At 40.2% G+C, this 21,594-nt stretch overlaps 1 protein-coding gene across 3 annotated transcripts in view; it reads left to right on the top strand.

The window, feature by feature from the left end:
• Positions 1–20,243, top strand: part of GART (phosphoribosylglycinamide formyltransferase, phosphoribosylglycinamide synthetase, phosphoribosylaminoimidazole synthetase) — a 41,028-nt gene extending 20,785 nt beyond the window's left edge. For all 3 annotated transcript variants that reach the window (XM_076353335.1, XM_076353345.1, XM_076353325.1), the window contains 12 exons: positions 200–431; positions 3,253–3,347; positions 5,102–5,211; positions 5,816–6,014; positions 9,293–9,541; positions 9,912–10,064; positions 11,255–11,458; positions 11,784–11,915; positions 12,541–12,671; positions 14,258–14,399; positions 17,458–17,573; positions 18,786–20,243. In XM_076353335.1, coding sequence (XP_076209450.1) covers positions 200–431; positions 3,253–3,347; positions 5,102–5,211; positions 5,816–6,014; positions 9,293–9,541; positions 9,912–10,064; positions 11,255–11,458; positions 11,784–11,915; positions 12,541–12,671; positions 14,258–14,399; positions 17,458–17,573; positions 18,786–18,968 — 1,946 coding nt within the window. In that variant the 3' untranslated portion in view covers positions 18,969–20,243. The remainder of the gene's footprint in view (positions 1–199; positions 432–3,252; positions 3,348–5,101; positions 5,212–5,815; positions 6,015–9,292; positions 9,542–9,911; positions 10,065–11,254; positions 11,459–11,783; positions 11,916–12,540; positions 12,672–14,257; positions 14,400–17,457; positions 17,574–18,785) is intronic.
• The last annotated feature ends 1,351 nt before the right edge of the window (positions 20,244–21,594 follow it).

Raw genomic sequence — 21,594 nt, 5'->3', positions numbered from 1 at the left:
ATAAAAGTAGCAGACTTGTCTCTCCTCAAAATGTAGTTTATACAAATTTATTCCTATTCCCCAGCATGATCACCCTGAATTCGATTGTGGTTTCTAGACAGAGTCAGTAAGCGCTGAATATCTATTCATGTGTAATTTAATAGAGAATGTTCTAATCACCTGATTTTTCTGCATTTATTTTATTGAACAACAATCACAGGACTTTCTAAGGCTAAGCAACTAGGACTGGAGGTGTTCCATGCAGGCACGTCCCTAACGGATGGCAAAGTGGTGACTAGTGGTGGAAGAGTCCTCACAGTAACTGCTATTAAAGAGGATCTAATGACAGCACTGCAAGAAGCCAACAAGGGAGTAGCAGCCATACACTTCAAGGGTGCCATTTATAGAAAGGACATTGGTTATCGGGCTATAGCTTTCCTGAGACAATCCAGGTAGATATTTGAAATACTTGAAATGGAAATAACTGGTGTAAAAGGGACTTAAAGACATCACTAGTTTACATTAATAAACTGATGTTGATACTATGCATAACTCTGGACAAGTTTTAAATAGCATCCTTGTGAGCAATCTAAGCAAGACCAGCCAAGGAAGGAACAGGCTTTTTGATGGCTCTCTCATCCATGTTCTTATTCTCCCAAGTCTGAGTTAAACTACAGTGACCAGCACACAGGAGTAACTTGTGGTGTTGCTCTCTTCGTCATGTCTGCTTTAGGGAAGGTGAACTTCTGGGTCTTAGGCTCTAAACCATAGCTTTTGCTCTAGATTTATGTTGTCCGTAAGTCTAATATTAATATCATTAAATGTATGTACAAACAAAGTTTGAGCTATTTTATTGGTTCATTGTAGTCTTCAGAAATGGTTAAAATGGTCTTGAAACACCTACCTTGCTGGGATATGCATTTTAATGAAATAGCTGGCTAACAACATGGGTAGAATTTATTCCTCCTTTTATTATTATTCCTTTTATTTTCACAGTATTCAGTTTAACAATCTTGAGATGGTGTGGGTGCGGGGGTTTTTTAAAGCAGTGTGTCCTACTGTCTCTCTAATGTTATTGAGAGATTCTTGCAGGTTTTTACTCATTTTTACCTAATATGAAGCATATCTGCCTGCCTAGTCTCCAATTAGCTCAAAACGTAACTTTAAATAATAGGTTATTTTGTAGTCTATGAAGCATATTAGTAAGAGTTTCATTTTTGCTGACAGTGTATACCAATTAGTATATTGTAAAATTATGGTCAATAAACTTACTAAATGAACAAGGGCGTTCGTATCTAGTCTTCTTTCTCTCTCAACTACTGTGCATCTTTTGAGAAATTTATGTGAAAACATGTAATTGGTATTTGTATTGCAGTAAAAAAAAATCAAGTCATTGTGTGAGGCAAGAGAAGAAGGTACTTTAATGAACAGTTCTCTAAATCACTGAGTTCATGGGCCACGGCCAGCAAGTTTCTTGGCTGGAGTGCCTGTATGCTGGGAGGATCCCTAGCTTGGGAAGGAGACTCCTGGGAACTGTTTACAATCAGCACCTGTTTCAGTGTCCTTGAGTCTGCACCACCTTCTGCTCAGACTTCCTAAAATTGGAAGAACAGACAGTCAGGCACGCTTCACTTTGGACTCTGTGTTGCACACAGTTAAGGAAGGGTGGTGGTTGGCTCGGTAAAGTTGGGGACGCACCTCCTCTTGGCAGCTTTGCAGGATTAAGTCCTATGCGTTTCACTTTGTGAAAATATCCAGAATATTTATTTAATAAAAAATATTTTAGAACGATACTGTCCTTTTAAAGAGTCGAAGTAGATACCGTGCTTTTAAAAATAAGGTGAAAATATGTTGAATATTCATCATGTTCAGACTGAAGGGGCCTGACTGATCTCATGTTATTGCAGGCTAACACTTCCTTGACTCGTATTCACAGACTGTACAACTGCTTCTTATAATTATTTTCCTCTTGCAAATTTTTGAGCAGTGATATAATGTGAGTGCAGATATCTCTGTATTTTCCTGGTACCACAGCTCTTTGGCCAGTTTTGTTGTACATGTCCTTGTTAATCAATAGTGTGCTTCACCCTTAGAATTTAAACCTAATACTGAATCACATCAATAAGAGAGCTAAAATAGGTATGAACCTAAAATAGGGATGCACCAGGTAGCCTGGTTCATGCTACTGACAGTGTAGAAATAACAATTGCTTGACTGGAGTGAGAGGTGTTTGGTACAACTAGTAATTAGAAGTCACTAAACTCACTATCTCCAAAATGAAAAGGTCCCTCTGTAAATATGATATGATACTTAATGTCTCCAGTCGGTCATATGGACGGACAAGTTACATACACCAGTTTGCAGTAAGGGTATTTTCTGTATTGTATGGCTGTATATAAAAGAAAAACCCGGAGCTTATGGACATTTCTTTCTAGATTGCTAAAATGGACCTTAGGAACTCAGTTCTTTTTAAATAAACTTAAAAATACATACTTTAAGAGAAAGTCCATTTAAGTAAAAAAGAAGTGTGGTTGGTTTGGTGGTGGTATCATTCCAGGTGATAAGGAGAGGCAACCTTTAAGCTACAGTTGTAAAGCTCTCAAAGCATCACAGAGGACTGTTGATTTGTGCGATACTTCTGTTTTGAAACGCTAACTTGAGCTTGATCCTACAAGGTGCTGAGGTGGTCTGATTTAGCAGTGCATTTTTGTCCACGTTTTGTTTTGAGCGTAGGAACTATACTACTGATGCCTCAATATCCAGACCAGGTATTCAAACCTTGCAAAATCAGATCCGTTATTCCACCTATTTTACCTTGTTGTTGGATTTTCTTTTTTGGTTGGTTTTTTATCTTGGTATTTGACTGGATAGCGTATGATGCTGATGCTCTGATGCTGTCTTCAAGATACCTGGAACTATTTGAATACTGCTTATGGCAAACTCTCTGTGGTGCAAATCCATGACGTTTTGTTTCTTTGGTGTAATACTCCCTATCTTCAGGTATATGCGTGAGGTCAGGTTCCAAACAGCAAAAAGATTAACCTTTGAGCCATTGAGCCTGCCTGAAATGAATACTGCAATACTTAGAAATCATTTTATATGAGCAAAGTTACTGTACAAGCGGGAAAATAGTTGTACTTGACAGCAGAATAGGATTCTGAATGGTTAATCCTCTTAGTGATGCAATGATGTAAAGAAGTAAATATTATTTTAAAATATATGTTTGTGCATTTAGTAATCAATTGCCGTAACATTTTTTTAACAATCTTTCAGAGGCCTGACTTACAAAAACAGTGGGGTCGACATCGTAGCAGGGAATGCTTTGGTTCAGAAAATTAAACCCCTAGCTGCAGCCACATCAAGGTCAGGTAAGACTTGTACTTTCTATTCCTGTTTCGGTCAGTTCATGGCAATGAGGCTTATCATTTGATCTTGATCTTGATACAAAAGCTCATATTTATGTGTTCTGCGTGTTTCTAGATTACACAAGAAATATCTGTGGTAAGCAAATGCCTGTGATTTCTTAAAAATGTACTTTGTTAAATTTACAGATTTTCTTCTCAAAATGACTCTACACTGTATCTCCTGAATGTCATGTGTATTAAGGACCCTAGAGAATGCAGTTCAGCACTCTAACAGGTTAAATGCAAGCAAAAATCCTACCATTTAGTGCTATTTTTGATTACATGGATTTCTTGCACAGTGAACTGTACAATTTTTGTAGATAAATGTTCAGAAAGGTGTACGAGATGTAGAATTCCTCAGAGATACAATCTATTACTTGAGATAGATATGGAAGACACATCTTTTGCTTGGTTAAAACAGAATCAATTTGCCCTTTTTTTGTTGTGATCTCAGGCACATCTTGCTCTAGCAAGTCCTTGTAATCCATTTGATAGATTTAAAATATCAGTCATGTATACAATAACCCTTTAATTTCAAATTAACTGAGAACCTTCAGATAACGTCAGATGTACATAGAGAGAAAACTATATATAGACACAGACACACACTAGTACAACTAGTCACTTCTTAGCATTCATAGCATTTTCTACTCATGTTTGTTTCACTCTTAGGATTTAACCAATTTTAGTTTTAAGGTTACCATACTTACCTATCATAACCAGTCTTAGGAACAAGGAGTCTTAATGTATGTCGTGGTTTAACCTCAGCCGGCAACTGAGCACCACACAGCCGCTCGCTCACTCTCCCCGCCCCTGGTGGGATGGGGGAGAGAGTCGGAAGAGTAAAAGTGAGAAAACTCGTGGGTTGAGATAAAAACAGTGTAATAATTGAAATATAATAATAACAATCATAATAAAAGAATATACAAAGCAAGTGATGCACAATGCAATTGGTCACCACCCGCCGACCGATGGCCAGCCAGTCCCCGAGCAGCGGCCCCCCCGGCCAGCTTCCCCCAGTTTATGTACTGAGCATGACGTCACATGGTATGGAATGTCCCTTGGCCAGTTTGGGTCAGCTGTCCTGGCTGTGCCCCCTCCCGGCTTCTTGTGCACCTCCAGCCTTCTCAGTCGGTAGAGCATGGGAAGCTGAAAAGGCCTTGACTAGTGTAAGCACTACCTAGCAACAACTAAAACATCGGTGTGTTATCATCAACATTATTCTCATCCTAAATCCAAAACACAGCACTGTACCAGCTACTAGGAAGAAAATTAACTCTATCCCAGCTGAAACCAGGACAATATACTCCAAGTAGCAGTATTAATAAAGCAATGAGGAATTTCAGTTGGAAAATGCCTAGTTATCATCTTTTCCCAGAAAGCAGTGGGCTTCAATCTGTTACCACAATTCCTTTTCTGTTTTTCAGAAAAATACTAAGTGCAAGGGGGAAATATATCAGTCACAGTAATTATTGAATGTTCAATCACAAAGTTTTGGATTTTTAGCCTTAGGTAATAAGGAAGAAATAAGACAAAGCAAACTTAAGAGGATTAGGAGCTCCCGTGCCTCTGTGAAGAGGCTCTAGAAGCCAGAGAAAAGTTTCCTGGTGACAAAGCAAACTCATGTTGACAGATACCGGAGAGAATTTTTGTTGGAGATCCTGGAGAAACCTATGAAAGTAAAAGTTTACTATTTTTTCCTGTTTTCTGGCTGGCAGGCTGCAATGCGGAACTTGGAGGCTTTGCTGGCCTCTTTGATTTGAAAGCAGCTGGTTATGAAGATCCTATCTTGGTCTCTGGAACTGATGGTGTTGGCACAAAACTCAAGGTAATGTGAAAATACATGTAAAGGAAGGAAAATAGCACAGAAGGGAAAATGCTTAATCACATCATTAATATTTTAACAGAAAATATCAGTTGTCTTTTAAAAATACCTATTTGTATTTCTAAAAAGGGAATGAAAAATGAAATTGCCCTCCTTCAGGCAAAAGAATTACATATTCGTTTAACTTCTGGCATGTAAATAGCCATACTTGAAATGATGCTTAAAATATCTCATTTTTAATATTAAGTACTCAGGGACTCCATTTCATTAAGGTAGAAAGGTAGAATCTCCACCCTCAAAAAGATTACTCATGGGGAAAAACATTTAATTACACGGTTGCTATTGTGTTTACGCAAGCTGTGATGAAACCCTTTCCAGTTCAGTCTTCTTCCGTAAAGTGCCTTTTGTACTTGCCAATTAAGAAAATAACAATTCCCAAAATAAAACGGTAGGAGAGGCTCACAGAGATGATAATAACTGAAGCTGCTCCTCAAAAAGCAGCTAAGAGGAACAGCGTGATTTTGATCCCCTTCTTCCATTGCAGACTCTCTGCTTGCGTTTCAGTTTCTCAAAGCTAACCAAGGGGTTCTCTCGCTGTGTTTTGCAGATCGCACAAGTGTGTAAGAGACATGACACCATAGGTCAGGACCTGGTTGCCATGTGTGTCAATGACATCTTGGCTCAAGGAGCGGAGCCCCTCTTCTTCCTTGACTATTTTGCCTGTGGCAAACTTGACGTTGAAGTGGCTCAGGGTGTCATTGCAGGAATAGCTGAAGCTTGCAAAAAGGCAGGATGTGCTCTTTTGGGTATGAACGCTCTTCTTTGAAGGATATGAAAAATCTTATGCAATCTCTTTATAATTGGTTTTAATGTGTTTGTTTTCCTGATCTATTGAAGAATCTGAAAGGAGTGAAAAAAAACCCAAAGCTTTACATGTCTTTGCCTTCAGAGAACGTAATCTTCTCTACCCACTGGAAGGAGACGGTACTCTACAAATGTTGCCATTAGCTCAGGAAGTTGCATATTAATTTTCATATTTGTATCTTTTCATTTAACTTTGTAACTATAACAGCTACCTAGAAAACTAACAGTTCATGTATTTTAATTCTTTGTATTTTTCAGGTAAATTTTAAAACATGCCAAATAGGTTTTTATCTTATTTTATTTTTTGTTTGTTTATTTTTATCCTTCATCCTAAAGGAAATCCTCAAGTTTTCCTCTAGAAATAAGATTTATATGTGTTACTGTGCGTGCACACGTCCCCGTGTGCGTGCATATTATCCTTTGAACCTGTTGGCTGATTTTAACTAAATTTGACAGGAAAGGTAGAGATCTCACAGCTATTGTGTTCCCACAAGCTTCATAAAACTAGAAAGCCAGAGAATGTCCTTACGAATGCAACAAAAACTTCAGCTGGAACTCACTACTTAAGACAGAAGTTAACCACAAGACAGAAACATAAAAGAAACCAGGTTTCGTTAGTTACAAAACTAATAGCAAAACCATTTGTCTACTGAAGACTTGCTGAAGATTCATTTCACCAAGATCTGCATGTTCTAAGATGTTAAAACTCAAATTTAAACATTTTCCTTTTCAGCCCTGTCATACAAGTACATAATACATTTTACTAACAAATTATGTCTGTATTCTGGTATACAGTAATCTAGTTAGCCACAAAAATGATACAATATTTCACTTCTTGAATCTTAAAAAATACAGCTTTAAAGCTGTTCAACTCAATAAAAATATTTCTAGGTCAGTGAAAAATGCTTTCTTTTGTATGTCTTTAGTTTATAACAGGACAACACAGGGTTAAATTTTAAAGTGATGAAAGCCAGAAAGTTCAGTTTTCTCACATAGTTTTCATTTTTCCTTCTTTTTTTATAAAAGCGGACATAGAGAATTACCATGATTTTTCAAAAAAGATCTTTAATTTGAGACTAAAAATGATAGTTCACACGTGTCACTTCAGGTACCACTTTATAATTGGTAATAATGTAGCTCTTTCCTTTTTTCCAATTGTTTAAGAAAGTTAGTGACAAAAGTCTTTTCTAAGTGGGAGCGTGTCATTTTGAGGTAGTTTACAAGCTTTGAACAAGAGGCTATTGATGTTACGGTTTATTTTTTTCTGAATGACTGTTAGTCAGCTTTATATTTGTCTTAAGGTGTTCTCTTAGTTTACCAAATATAATCAAACCATTCATACTTCAGCATAAGTACATGTTATGTGAAATCTTGCTATGAAATTACTTACTGAAATGTCAAGATTTTATTCCCAGTTGGAAGACTTAAAACTACAAAGGGCTTTGGATGTTGTAAATTAATTACCAGAGAATAATTTCTCAAAACTGTAAATGGGTTAGTAAATATCTTTTTGTGCTAATATAAAAATAAGTCCGAACTCATAAATAAAACAACCATGATTTCTTCCCCAAATTTCTGGCACTCTCAGAAAAGAAGGGACAGAGATGGTGTAGTTACTCTGAACCTAAGGAGGAAATGCTTTTCTGTAGCCTGGATCATCAAAGTAAATTTCAGTTTGGGCTCCAACTTCACACAATCATTTCACTGTGCATTCACACAGCATGTATACCTGTCTTTGTATAGTATCACCTCATAAAAGTCTCGTTCGAAGCGTGTTCCTAAATTCCTACCTTGCATTTCTGCAACTCCTGAATATTCAGCTCAACCACCTTAAGCTCATCACACCACTTGATAGCGAGGTACTGAAGGGCTTATCTACATGCTTGCTTCTGCACAAACATTATTAAATACAGATTTAAACTAATGTATCTAAGCAAATGAACTTTGATTTTAAAGTTGATTGTAGCAAAGTAATGTAGAAACCTGGAAAAGCTTCCAGAGAATCTGGTACTGAGCAGTGTCAAGCACTGAGCGCAAGAGCAGCTTCCACCATCACCCAGGTAAATTTGGAGCCCCTTCAGGGACACTTCCTGGAAATAGAAGAATTTTGTATTGGATGAAACCTGGTGAGTGCAAAAGAGAAACAAGACAGTACTGGTCAGCATGTTGGGCAGAGGTCATAATATAATGGCAACTTAATCGTTGTCCAGTTGTTTTCTTGTAGCCGTCGTGACCAGCAGAGGGGTTTGAAGGAGAATAAGGAGATGGCTGTGAGGATAGCTGGGGAGAGTTTCTCCCCGGTATGAGGGGATATTGTGAAGATGCCTGTTTGGAAAACTTTGGAGCGAGCAGTAAATGCTCATTTCATGTACCAAACACAGCAAGTTCCCCTCTCTAGACTGAATGAGAGCGTGGCAGGCAGAACACAGGTCTTTAACAGCGAAGACCATCAGCTTATACCTGAAGGGCAGTAGGGGAGCCAGTATGGTATGTAGAGAGAGAGAGAATGCTGTCTGAGCAGTGCTGTGCATTTCCGTCCAAGCTGGGAAAATCACCTTTTCAGACTGCACTCTGAATGAGGTCAGCCAGATAAAACATGGTTTTCAGGACAAAACAAGAGGATGTTCTAATAATCAGGATGTAAGATAATAGCCTAGACAACAGTTCATGTGCACGGATGGGTAGGAAAGGCTCTCTTTTAGAGGTGTTCTCTGAAAAGAGTCTGTAAACCTTAGATGTTCAGAGTTGGCGTGATGATGATGGCCAGGATGTGGGCAGGAGTGGCAGGCGGGATAGTGCTATATACAAAATCTTTATGAAGGCAAGTGAGACTAATAGCGATGTCGTTCCTTCGATGTGCCTGTATGAATTTCTTGTCTCTCTTGTATCTTGTATACGGTTTTTCATGGAGAATATTAAACTTGGCAGAAATTTGGAAATATGAAGCACTAAATATATGCTTTGATTTTAAAATGTGAATGCACAGCAATTTGATACTGGTTGTCGGAGGGAGGGAGGGAATGTTCTTTCCCAGTTTTTTATTGCTTGTTCAATTGAAGGGCCTGTGACAAACGTGTTTTTAATTCTTTTTAATGTTCGTTTATCTAACTAAAAACCCTAGTCTGTTAATGCCTTATGAGTTTAGAACTTTGAAAAACTGCATGCCTACTGGTCCCAACGGTTTTCCAGCACCCCCTTTCTCTTTTTTTGGTTCCCACAGGAGGAGAAACTGCTGAAATGCCAGGCATGTATCCACCCGGAGAGTACGACCTGGCTGGCTTTGCTGTCGGAGCAGTGGAGCGAGGGCAGATGCTGCCCCAGCTGGAGAGAATTGCTGATGGAGACATGGTTATCGGAGTAGCTTCTTCTGGGGTTCACAGCAATGGGTACAGCCTTGTAAGGAAGATTGTGGAAAAGTCATCGTTCGATTTCTCTTCTCCAGTTGGCGTCTCTGGTGATCAGACATTAGGTACCACTTGTAATGCAGTCTCTTGCATTGTGACTTGAACTTCTAACAGGCGAATGTCACACAATTGTTTTGTCTGTGGGACAAAAGCCTTTGCTTTTGTAACTTTTCTAAGGCACTAAAAAAATACTCCGTTCTTGAACTTGTTCTTGTCTTCTTTTTTCCTCTGAATCACATATGCAGGAAAGAAATTAAGGGAGGGGGATAAATAAGTAATTGTATGCTAAAAAGGGTAGAACATTGTGTTTTTCTCTGTAGTACAATGCTCATTAGTATCCGGCCAATTAATATTTTCAGATTTCCTCAATTTTATATTGATTAATACTTCTTTCTGTGCTGTAACTGGTTTTCTTTCATCCTCTTTCATCTACAGGAGATCTCTTATTAACCCCAACTAAGATCTACAGTAAGACTCTGTTGCCTGTCCTTCGCTCAGGCCATGTGAAAGCCTATGCCCACATCACTGGAGGGGGCTTGCTGGAAAACATCCCCAGAGTTCTCCCAGAGTCCTTTGGTGTCGTTTTAGGTGAGATAAAAAGAAAAGCTGTAGAAATATCCGCATGTTAATATGGATTGGGGGAAGCTGTGTACATGGGGCCATGTCAACTGACTTGCACGGTAAGATCTAGACTTGCCGGTCTAGAAATAAGTTCACCTTTTTCTTCATTGTTGCTGAATTTCTCCTTGTGCCTAAAACAGAGCCAGTCAAAACACTTTGTAGTCTTAAGACTGCTGCTCGCTGAGTTCACTTCCCCTGATGGTGTTTGGGCTTGGATTTTTTAGGAAAATCTATCCATACTTGCAAAAATAAAACAACTTTAAAAGCAACCCGAAGTGAGCTGTCACCATTTGCAATAACCTCCAAAATTATTGCTAATTAAATGACACTCATGAAGTCTTTGATTAGCATTCAGATATGGTTACTAGGTCAAGTACATCTCATGCTGTTCGACATACCTTAATTAATCCTCACCACAATCTCATCAGGTATGCTAGAAGTAGTATTTCACTTACGGAGAAAGTGTAGTATGGAAAGGTAAGTGACTTACTATAGGTTGTGCAGTGTTCACTGGGTTGTAGAATAAAATAAGGCAACTAATACTGAGTTTTGCACTCCAGAACTGCATGTAAATAATTCTTCCACTTGTCACTTAAGCAGTAGTCCACAGTGGACACTAGCATATATAAATGGGGGTAATGCCATTGGGTTAATACCATTTTAAATATAACATGACGAGAAAGAAACCTGCTGTCTTTGGCGTTCCTTTACAGTGGCTTGTCCAGAAGCATTTCTTGTGCTGCTGTAAATCATCCTTACCTTGTTGGAATTGGGGGCAGTGTGAGACTTCTGTGACAGTTTTTAAGGCTATCGTTCTGGTGCGATAGTTTCTCTAGAAGCAGAGTTGTCACCTTCAGGAAGAGGATTTTCCAAAGACTGCCTCAGAGCCCGTTTTGAATTACTGATTAACAGATTGCAGTGGAGCAATATGATTAATTTCCTCCCAGAGTGACACTTCTTCCTACTCCCAATCTTGTTCAGTAAGGAAGGAAAAAACATCTTGTTTCCGTGCATGGAAGCTGATTTCATTCATGCTAATGCTGCTGTGGGACTTCGTGCTTTCCGTCCAGATCTTGCCTCTTAATGCTGTAATAATTTTAGTATTTGTCCATTGGTAGTGATTGCCAGTCTTCATTTGTATTTTCAATTCTCTTCAGATGCTCTTACCTGGAAGATTCCTGAAATCTTTTGCTGGCTCCATAAAGAAGGGAACCTCTCTGAGGAGGAGATGACTCGGACATTTAATTGCGGTATCGGTGCTGTCTTGGTAGTTCAGAAGGAGCTGGCTCAGCAGGTCCTCAAGGACATACAGAGACACGAGGCAGCCTGGCTGATCGGGAAAGTTGTCTCCCTACAAAAAGGTTATTAGATTTTTCTTTTCCTTTCCAAAAAAATGCAGATCTAGATTCCTTAGCTGGTGAGTCTCCACGGAGGTTAGCTGAAAATCTCTTAATTGGCACCTCCATGGCTTTTTTGCACAGGGCATTAAAATGACGGTCCTCACGACTTCAGTCTTAGTTCGTAGAACATGTGCTTAGCAATGTCAGATGTCACCAGAACTATAAATAAATAATGAGAAGTAAAGCAGTGCCACTAATCTCTCTTCATGCGTACTATTCTCCTCTCTCTGTTTCTCCCTATATTTATGTGGTGGTGTTTTTGGTTTTTTTTCTTGTACGTGTTCAGGCTCTGCCCATGTTAAAGTCCATAATATGCTTCGAGCCTTGCAAGCAAATAGGTCACTGTCTGTGCACAGCCATATCCAAGGCAAAATCCAGTTAAACAAAGTGAAGGTTGCTGTCCTTATCTCTGGAACAGGTGAGAGTTTATATTCTTTACTACAGTGTAAAACAGGCTGTTGAAAAAGGAACTTCAGCTCAGATTCAAAATCTCTTCAAGTCCTTGCAATTCTCCATGGAAGCTCTGATAGGCTTCTAGCAGGCTTTCAGTAACAGGCAGAATAGATTTTGCCCTTGGATTAGTTTCAATCGCAAACAGAATGATCTTTAACCTCTGCTGCAAACTGACTATGAATTGCATCTGTGTTCATTTTATCTACAAATTTCTGCATGTCTCTAGGTTCAAGCAACCCCTGCATTGCACTATAGGGTCAGCAGCATTATTTCACAAATAGATCAGAATTTCTTCTTGCCATATAGGCGCTCCCAGGGTTTCCAGTATTCTCATTTGCTAAGAAGTAGACCGTCATTCCAATTCCAAAAATTACAGTTTACAAATTTAATTGCTAGTAAAAGCCCTGTAGCCTCCAGCTGTCAAATTCAGTTCCCAGTAAAATCAGTGAAAAAAGGATTACTGTTGACATCAATGTGTTTTGGATTGGGTCTCACCCGTATTGCTGCTTATTTAAAACCTCTTCTAGCTGTTAACTATATTTATTCTCCAGGAACGACTTGATATTCATTAATTATTTTTTCACTTATAGGCACAAACCTGGAAGCCCTCATAAACAGCACAAAGAAGCCCACCAGTTTCGCACAAATAGTTATTGTTGTTTCTAACAAAGCTGGTGTGGAGGGGTTAAGGAAAGCTGAAAGAGCTGGTATTCCTACAAGGGTAAGTGTTTCTCATCTTTTTAAAATTAGCCATCATTAGCTCTGACTACAGCAGGAACGTACTGTGAGACAATGAGTTTTACTAGGGTAGGAGATGGTTTGGCAGGAAGCCTTTAGCTTTTATTTCTTGGTCTGTCATGAACTTGTGCCCTTGGGCAAACTACCTAACTTGGGAAGGAAAATACTTTCTTTCCTCCTTTTCAGAGATGTTGCTAGCAATCCTGAGGGTTTTGGGAACAGTCATTGTATTAAACCAGCACAAAACTTTGACAGTTACAGTTGAAACTTTGCCATTTATTCAACTGCAGTGCATTTGCACTAAAGCTATTTTATCTGAATTTAATTTTAAAATTACGTGCTAAACAGACACGGTAGTTCGTTTGAATGAAATAGAGAGGTCAAACTCAGTGGGACCTTCCACTGACTCCCTGGACATCGTTTCAGGCTCTCCAGGATTCATTCAAAGTAAACTGTGTTTCCCTTAGCGTCACTGGATGCAGTGCTGCATTGCTTTGCCCTTTGTGCAGCCATTTGCATTACAGATGTGAAATGCTACTGTTCTGACTCAGGAGCATTTTACAGTCACTTTTCACTGATAACTACAGACGTATGGAAGATTTGGGCCCAGTGCAAGCTTTGCTATTAACTTGAGTAGTAGCAGGATCTGATTGTTAGCGCTGCTGTCTCTTACTTGGGAGTATACAAAGATCACAAGTAAAATATGTCCATGATATGTGGGTGAAAAACAAACACATAATGAGGAAAAAAAATACGGCCTTGGAGAGATGATGGTCTTAGTGGTTGAGATGGAGAGTGAGGGGTGAAACAGAGATGCTTAGGAGTACATGCCTTGCCAGTTATTACCTGGTAGTTCATAGCAGAGTTCAGCCCGGTGTTGAGCAGGGCTCCATTTCTAGTGCCCTCTGCCACCTTCTCAGCTAACCAGTTCTGGTTTTTCAAAACTACTTTGTGATATTTAAATGTACCACCGTGGTAAATCTGGTAGGGATTAGCAGGTATTTTTATTTAAAAGGCTGTGGATGTTTTAAGTTATGTGGCACTGCCTTCTTCCTGTTTAAATCAGGGGATGTATCCTGGATGGAAAATACTTAACTCAGTTATACTGACCTTTTGCAGTAGGGGCTGCTTTATCAGCTTGTGATTAGCCTTTCCTGCAAGGTTTTGCGATATAATTTTCGGCAAGGCTCAACTGCGTCAAACTATCCGAGGCCTTAAACTGAGTGAAATCATTCTAAGACTTTAGGTTATCCAAATGACCTACATTTGTAGGTTGTTAAATTGTGTCCAAATGCTGGTACCTGCAGCTGTGAGCCTAATAAAATAAAACGCTTATTTATTCTGATGATTGCTCTGTGTGAATAGGAATAAAGACTGCATGTTTGTCTGTTAGCTGCACACGTTTATGAACGGCTCTTCTTGCTGTGTATGTGTACCCAACTTGAACCACACATGGAGATTTACTTGGTTTTTGTTTATTACTCCAGGGTACCGTTTCATTGTGCTCTTAAGGCATTTAGATTACATTAACACCATGTCCATATTTCTTCGTCTTTTGGATTATCACAGGTTATTGACCATAAATTGTATGAAAGTCGCACTGAATTTGACAGTGCAGTTGACAAAGTCCTTGAAGAATTCTCAGTTGAACTGATCTGTCTGGCTGGATTTATGCGAATACTGTCGGGTCCTTTTGTCAAAAAATGGGAAGGTAAGCACAGCATAGTAGCGTATGCATTTAAAAAAAAAGTAATTTTATAGCTTAGCCTCAGGAAAAAGAAAATGGGAAAAATATTAATTCTGGGTTTGCAGGAAACTAGACTCTTCACATCTTGTAAGGAAAAGGATGAGAAAGAGAAAGGCAGTATTTTTCCCCTTCCCTCTCTCATTTCCACAGAGCTTTAAGGAAGCTAAGGGCAAATGCAGATCTTGTGGTCATTGCTTTATTAGAAAATATTTTAAAATAAGGCTGTGAAAACTTTAGACCCCTGCAAACATGAGGTGCAGGGCAAATTGTTACCTGAGCAGTAAGTGTTGGCTGGGGAGAGGTGAGCATCCAGCCACGGAGAATTCCTTCCCCTAACAGATGAGCTGCTTTGGCTGCGTGTAAAACTGCAAAACTAGGCAGCGATACGCAGCTCCTATTAACAAGATCTTGCCAGTCTTCTGGTCAGACATCCCAGGAGCTGTCTGAATCCAAGGCTGGCATGTTTCACAGAGAGATTCAGCTCTTGTTTGTCCAAAGTGTTCACAGTGTCTCAATTCTGGTCATCTTTTACAATTTTTCCAGGTCTTTGTTTGAGGCTGGTAACACTTCTGCCTACTTCGGTGGTTGTTCTCCCTCCCCCAGCTGTTACATTCCTCTTCTTATCTCTTTCTGTTTCTTTTAGGGGGTCCTGAATCACACAGAGGCAGCTGCTCTTCTCGCTGTTTGCTCTGCTTTGGGTTCAGTCACGGTTACTTAAACTAGTTCTTGCTCATACCAGTTACAGGCTGGTCAGCCTATACATTGCAGCTCTCCGGGCAGCCTTTATTGTTCACATGGTGACTTTTGTGTTACCCTGGGTGTGTCTATGACACAGACCTTTTACACCTGAACGACTTTTCAAACCTCTCTTCAAAATCAGTGGAGCAAAACAGGCATTCCTAGGAGGCAATTCATTTTATGCTAAAGCTGCCAACTGAAGTAAGTCAGATGAATTGTTTTTGTTTCTCTCCGTTCGTTACGGAGTCCAGAAGATGAAGATGTAAATGTCTGTGCTGTAGACAGCTGTTGTTAGGAGGGAGGAATCCCTCACTACGAGAGACGTGTTTTGAGTAGAGTGTCTGTGTAGAAGATGGAAAAGAACTTTCTTTAGTGCAGAGATCTTGTGCAAATAAAGGATGAGCTTAGTTTGCTCTGAACAGAGCACTTCCAGCGCTGATGATCGCCCTGCACACTGCAGGACTCGTGTTACACATATGACTAACCTGAAAGCAAAAGAAGAGACTCTCCTCAGTACAGGATGGCTGCACTGGTTAATTCATGTTTTTAAATGTCTGGAGCTGAATTGAGCTTGAAAACATACCTACCTGAGCTCTGCCCAAGAGTATCCATCACTTAGGTCTTAGATGTGAGCTCAAACATTCAGTTCAGCTCAGGGATCTGTGCCACCTAACAGGAGCCTACTGTAAAACTCTGACCCAGTCATGCACTGACTAGCCTAGGAGCAATCAATTCTTGTTGCTGCTCTCTTAAAAAGCTGTTACTTTTCCTTTCTCCTGTAGTCACAAGGACGTACAGTGTGAAGTTAGTTGTGAAACTATCTTGTTTAGTGACCCTGAAATGTTAATTTTGAATGTTAACATAAAGGACAGATTAAAAAAAAAACAAAACAAACCCAAGCAAACAGAAAACCACTTTCCTTTAGAGCAGTTTCTGATGGTACTGTAATGAGAAACTGGGGAAACTCAGACAGAAGCGCAGAGTGTTGTTTTCAGCTCACTGTCCCCAATACTTTTTTGCTCAAGCAGCAAGCAGGGAGATGCTGATGCTTAAAAAGGGGTATTTTTGAGATACAAAACACATTTGAGATCTTGTTAAAGATCAGTCGATACATTTGCCTCTAGGGCAATATCTGCATGAGTTACTGCGGTGAGAGTGCAGGTTTCGTATCGTGCTGCCAGAAATGGCCTTCACTTCACATTACAAAATCATAAGCCTCTATTTCGGTACACTGCTGCCTCTGCCAGCATATGTCAGCTCAGTCTCGCTGCTTGGCATTTAGGTGGTGTTCAATGAATCCTGATGACATACTGTCTTCCTAAACAGGAGGCATGCAGAGACGGCGTGGGCGTAGCATACTGCGATATAAATAGTATCGATGGCCACTTTTTTTTGTCCTGTAAGGGTTTGTACTGAATGCAGGAGAAAATCTAGGGCTGTCAAGCACCTTTTGACTTTACTCTGGTCCACAATGGGCAGGAGGAGTTGTCACAGACATATTAGGAGCAGACAGGGGAAGTCTGCCAGAAGAAAGAAGGTTTTCTCATGGTTTAACCATCGCATTGCTGTAGCGGTGAGACCCTGAGGTCGCAGGCAGCCACTCTCCCTTACTTTGCAGCTAGGTAGGAACTCAGGCGTATGCTTTCTCTTTTAAGGGGAACGTAAGGTACGGGCTTCCCAGGGTTATAACCACGGTCGCACCTGGTTGAGCATTAGAGGTTACACTATGAATTTCAGGATCCCCCGGCCAACTTTCCGCATGGAAAGTAGTAGTGGTAGACAGGTGCTTTTCGGAAGGGCAGAGAGAAGGGCTCCTATATGAGCAGCTGTTGCCTTTTATTAAGCCAAAACAGGTGTGGAGGAAAAGTCCAGGCTGAAGAATTTTTGCCTTGTCACGGGGGGTCTGTTACATCATTTGAAACTGCACCGAGTTTCTTCCGGGTGCTGAGTTTGTAAGAAAGAAGATTGTGCTTGTGATCAAAGAAGAGAAGAACAAGATGCTGAGGGGAAGGACAGCTACACCAAAAAATTAATCATTATTAGTCACTGGAGAAATATGCTTTAGCCATGCAATTAATCGTAACTGATTGCTGTCTTTCATTTTTCTGAAACAGCGAGACATTCTGAAATGCTTTGGGCTGGTCATCTGTCAGTATCATTGAAAAACAAGCGTATGCAAAAGTCGTGAAAAATCTTTTTCACTAATGTATTTTGTTCCTCTGTTGGTTATGGTATTGGTAAGGCTGAATGCTAAAAGACAATGACCTCACTTATAATTTTCCAGGAAAAATACTGAACATCCACCCATCTCTACTGCCTTCTTTTAAGGGAGCAAATGCCCACAAATTGGTGTTACAAGCTGGAGTCCGAGTCACAGGCTGTACTGTACACTTTGTGGCTGTAAGTACTTCCTTCTCCCTCCCTTTAGCTCTGTAATTACTAGTCTTAAGATTTTCACCTCAGAACTTGCTTGGAACACCCTTATACCGTCGTGTTTGATTACCTTTTCTCCTTTGTTCATTCATAACATTATTAGACAATACAGTGCTTTAGTTTGCTGTCCCTGGAGAAGGAACTGGAAACGAATAGTCTGTACAGGAGTTTGAGCTTTACCTAAGATAATTTCTTCCCTAAGCATCCCACTGCTGCCTTCCACTAGTTGCGGCGGGGGTACTAGTTCATATAAGGCCTTGGCTAGCCCAAAATCTTTATTACTACCCAGCACCAACTTCTTAGATTTTATCATACAACCTTCTTTATTTGTTGCTTTCAAGCAAAAAAAGCAACACTGGAAATGGCACAAGAAGCTTAAATTTGTTAAGAAGTAATCCAGTGTTTGTGGGAACAGAGGAGAAAGTTGGCATTTATGTAAGTCAAAAAATAAGAAAACAAAAGCCAGAGATCTCTCAACTTGGAAGAGGCACATTTTTATCAGTTCAGGGAGCATTTTTTCCATCTTGTTCAGTTCTCAGGGTTATCGGTAAGTAGTCTCCCCTCCTCTACTGCATTCTTCAGATGATCCTCCCCCTTTCCACTGCTCCTGAAATCTGTTCTCATGATTTTTGCTTTCTCTTGGAAAAAGAGACAAAAACGATTTTTCCAGATAGAAGGAAAAACTGCATTCCTTTCCCCATTATATGAGTTAGGGTTTCTTCTCTGTGTGGCAATGTACTGAGAAACAATAACTGAACAGCAGGGATCTGCCCATTAACATGCAAAAGAAAGATCTGCTGGGTCCTCTAGTCCCGCTCTGTGCCAAGGCTTGGCTAATTCACTCTTCTGAATTGAAATGTCATCATTTTGTCCAATTTAGCCTATCACATTCCTAGTTAACATGGCTTTTGTTGTTTTCTGTAGCAGAAATGTTACTCACTGGTGTTCTGCCTGCCTCCTCTTTTACTTTGAACCCTACACTTCTGTTAGTTCCTCACAGGCCAGCGTTTGTGCCAGCATCTTTTCTGCACTCCTCACATTAGCCCAAATTCATGTTTCCTGTAATAACGTAATGATAAACAGATCCCCGAGGCAACTGGATTGCGTTCAGTCGTACAGCTGGGCCTCCCTCCCTCTCCTCTTTCAGCCGTACAGACTTTCTGGCTATTGCTTTTACAGGAGGAAGTTGACGCTGGAGCAATCATTTTCCAAGAGGCAGTTCCAGTTAAGGTTGGTGACACAGTGGAGACCCTGTCCGAAAGGGTGAAGGAGGCCGAGCACCGAGCCTTCCCAGCTGCCCTGCAGCTTGTCGCCAGCGGGGCTGTACAGGTGGGGGAAGCCGGCAAGATCTACTGGAAGTAGGAGCAGCATGTCCGTGAAGGTCCTCAGATGGGACAGCTGGGGTGCCTTAACTGGTCAACACAGAGGTCACAGCCTAATAACACGCACACTGTATTCTCTTTACAAAGTGTTTTCAACATAGAGTTTACCATGTCATGTTCTCACTCAGATGGTTGAAGATTCGAAGTAGAATCCAGAGAAAGCCAGAAATGGGAGTATCAAGGCAGGGGGCTGTTCTCAGTAGTTTCAGCAATGGCTCTGTTACACACTTCCTAATTATAACCACTTCCTTGGCCAACATTTTGGTTCTCAATCACTTTCTTAACAAACAAAAAACATTCAGTTGGTTACAGAGAGATCTGAGCATCTCTGAGGTTTACTTAAGAACATCAGTATTACTCTCCAACAGACCATACAGCCTGTAACAGGGGATTCTCTTGTCATGTGCTGTGAAGTGTTTGCGAGGAAAGTACTGGAACTAGTTCAGTGGAAGAGACAGCTAAAGGCAAAAAACTTTACTCATAAAAATCTCTAGCCAAAACAAGAAAAACTGGCCTCCCGGAACACTAACTATTCCTGCAGATAATGAAATGGATTTTTTCCATATAATTTCTGTTTTAATGTTGGTAGATCTTGTCTGGCCCAGATTCTCTGGACATATCCCATAATTTCAAATATTGGACCTGCTAGCCGTCAGATGCTAAACAGAATTAAATATCTGCTGACCATTTGCCTTCAAGCATCCCATGTGAATCCACAAATGCGTTCCCCTCAGAGATTTGTTCAGAGCCAAAAGAGTTGGGTGGGGTTTGGTTTGTTGGGTTTTGGTTTTTTTTTTTTGAACAAGTAGAAAGGGAGTTAGGACTAGATACAAAATGTGGTCTTGGCTTGTGAGACATTCTTCAGAAATTCTGCTGAAGTTAAGTGCCTTTATTCTTGGAACAGTATTTTCACCTGGAATAATACTGATGGAAACCCCGTAAATGTTAGCATTCTGAAAACGGTAAGGTTTTTTGCACAGCTGAACTCGTGCGAAAAAGCACTTGGTTTTCTTTTAATGTTTTAGCATAGCTGTGAGAACATTTTGATGTATTTAGTAAAATAATCAATTTTCCCCCATACAAACCAGAAGCACCTGACTGACGCTGACTATGTATGTTTTAGAGCTCCCCTTTAATACAGAGAAAGCTGATTTGTATTCTGTGCACCGATGTCCTTATGGTACTTCCATGTTGACGTAATCGCAATTTGGATTTGAAGTAAAGTCTAATAAAGTTGAAAAATTAAATATCAAAATCTTTCCTTGGAATTCCTTTAGTAGGGGTATAAGCTGGAGGAGGAGTTTGTGAAACGGAATCTAACTTCGTCTACAGTACAGCAACTGTAAATCAGTTTGTGAGGTTACAGACGTGTGCGATCCTGCCTCAGTTAGTAATGATTCGTGGAGTGTGGTGACCTGACTGTTTCAGTGGCCAGATGGTCCGTGATGAAGAAACTTGTAGAGAAATTATTCCTGTCATCATCTGTCACCGAGGATGAAGCTCAAGCAAATACAGAGGAAAATGACATGGTCAAATTTAATTTGCTTGTAAAGGGCAAAGAATAAAAGTCAAGTCTTCAGCCCAGCACTTTTCTGTACAAACCTGTCCTCCCCCGCAGGCAAAGTGCTCGCCAAGGCTTGAAATCCAGCCTGTCTCAGTGGGAATGTAAAAGATGCGGGGAGCATCCAGCTCTGGCAGGGGTTCAGTCTGCACAAGTTCAGTGCCTTAGCCGTGACACAGCGAACCTTTTACAAGTCAAAAGGAACTGTACTTAAATTAACTCGCACATTAGAAGAAGTAAGATTACTAGGGGTGAAATGGCTACCTGTACAGTTAATAAATACAACATTACCGACAAAAGCAGTTTGATAGCTGCCAGGAAGGCCAATAGCAGAAGACCTGGGAGCCCCAAATCCAACACCCCGTTCCATCACAGACGTCTTGAGCAAGACTCGGGTATTTTGCCGTCTAAGGCTGACGACAAATGGCATTTAAGCACCTATCTGCATTTCTACAAATGCATAAAAAGAAATTTCATTGTGAACTGGATCTTAGACGGCTTTGCTTCAATTACCAGCCTGTAAAAAAGAATAAATAGGTTAATAGCCTATCACCGCACCCAGTCTCAGAGGGATGCCAGGAACACAATTAGAGAGTTGTTCGATACCATGGTGATAGTCTGGAGACCTATCGGAGCACAATAACTAGCACCTTAGTCTCTTATAACATTTTATTTGTTAGGGCTGGAACGTTCAGTCATGCATGCTACGCAATTCAAACAATACAAAATGTGAAGTTACTACACAGTTACGACAGACCGAAAGCAAACTAAGCAATGTGTTTATCATAAACATTATCTACATATACCAAACATTTGTTAATCTTGCCTTGTTACAGTTCTTCCTATTTCTCCCAGATCACAAAAAATGCACGTTCCTTGCTCCAGTCGTTGGAGTGCAAGAGACAAATACAGATTTCTGTACATAACTGGCAGCGCTTACAGGAGGGAGCTGATTTTTTCTCCCCTCCCTAACTACTGAAACACCACTAGCTACACATTAAAAAAAAACCAAAAAATTTAGACTACTTAACCGGAGCTGACACAT

Source organism: Aptenodytes patagonicus, chromosome 1, assembly GCF_965638725.1.
Source record: "Aptenodytes patagonicus chromosome 1, bAptPat1.pri.cur, whole genome shotgun sequence".
In the NCBI taxonomy this organism is placed as follows: domain Eukaryota; kingdom Metazoa; phylum Chordata; class Aves; order Sphenisciformes; family Spheniscidae; genus Aptenodytes; species Aptenodytes patagonicus.
Note: the sequence above shows the minus strand (reverse complement) of the source record. Positions and strands in the feature narration are given on the sequence as shown.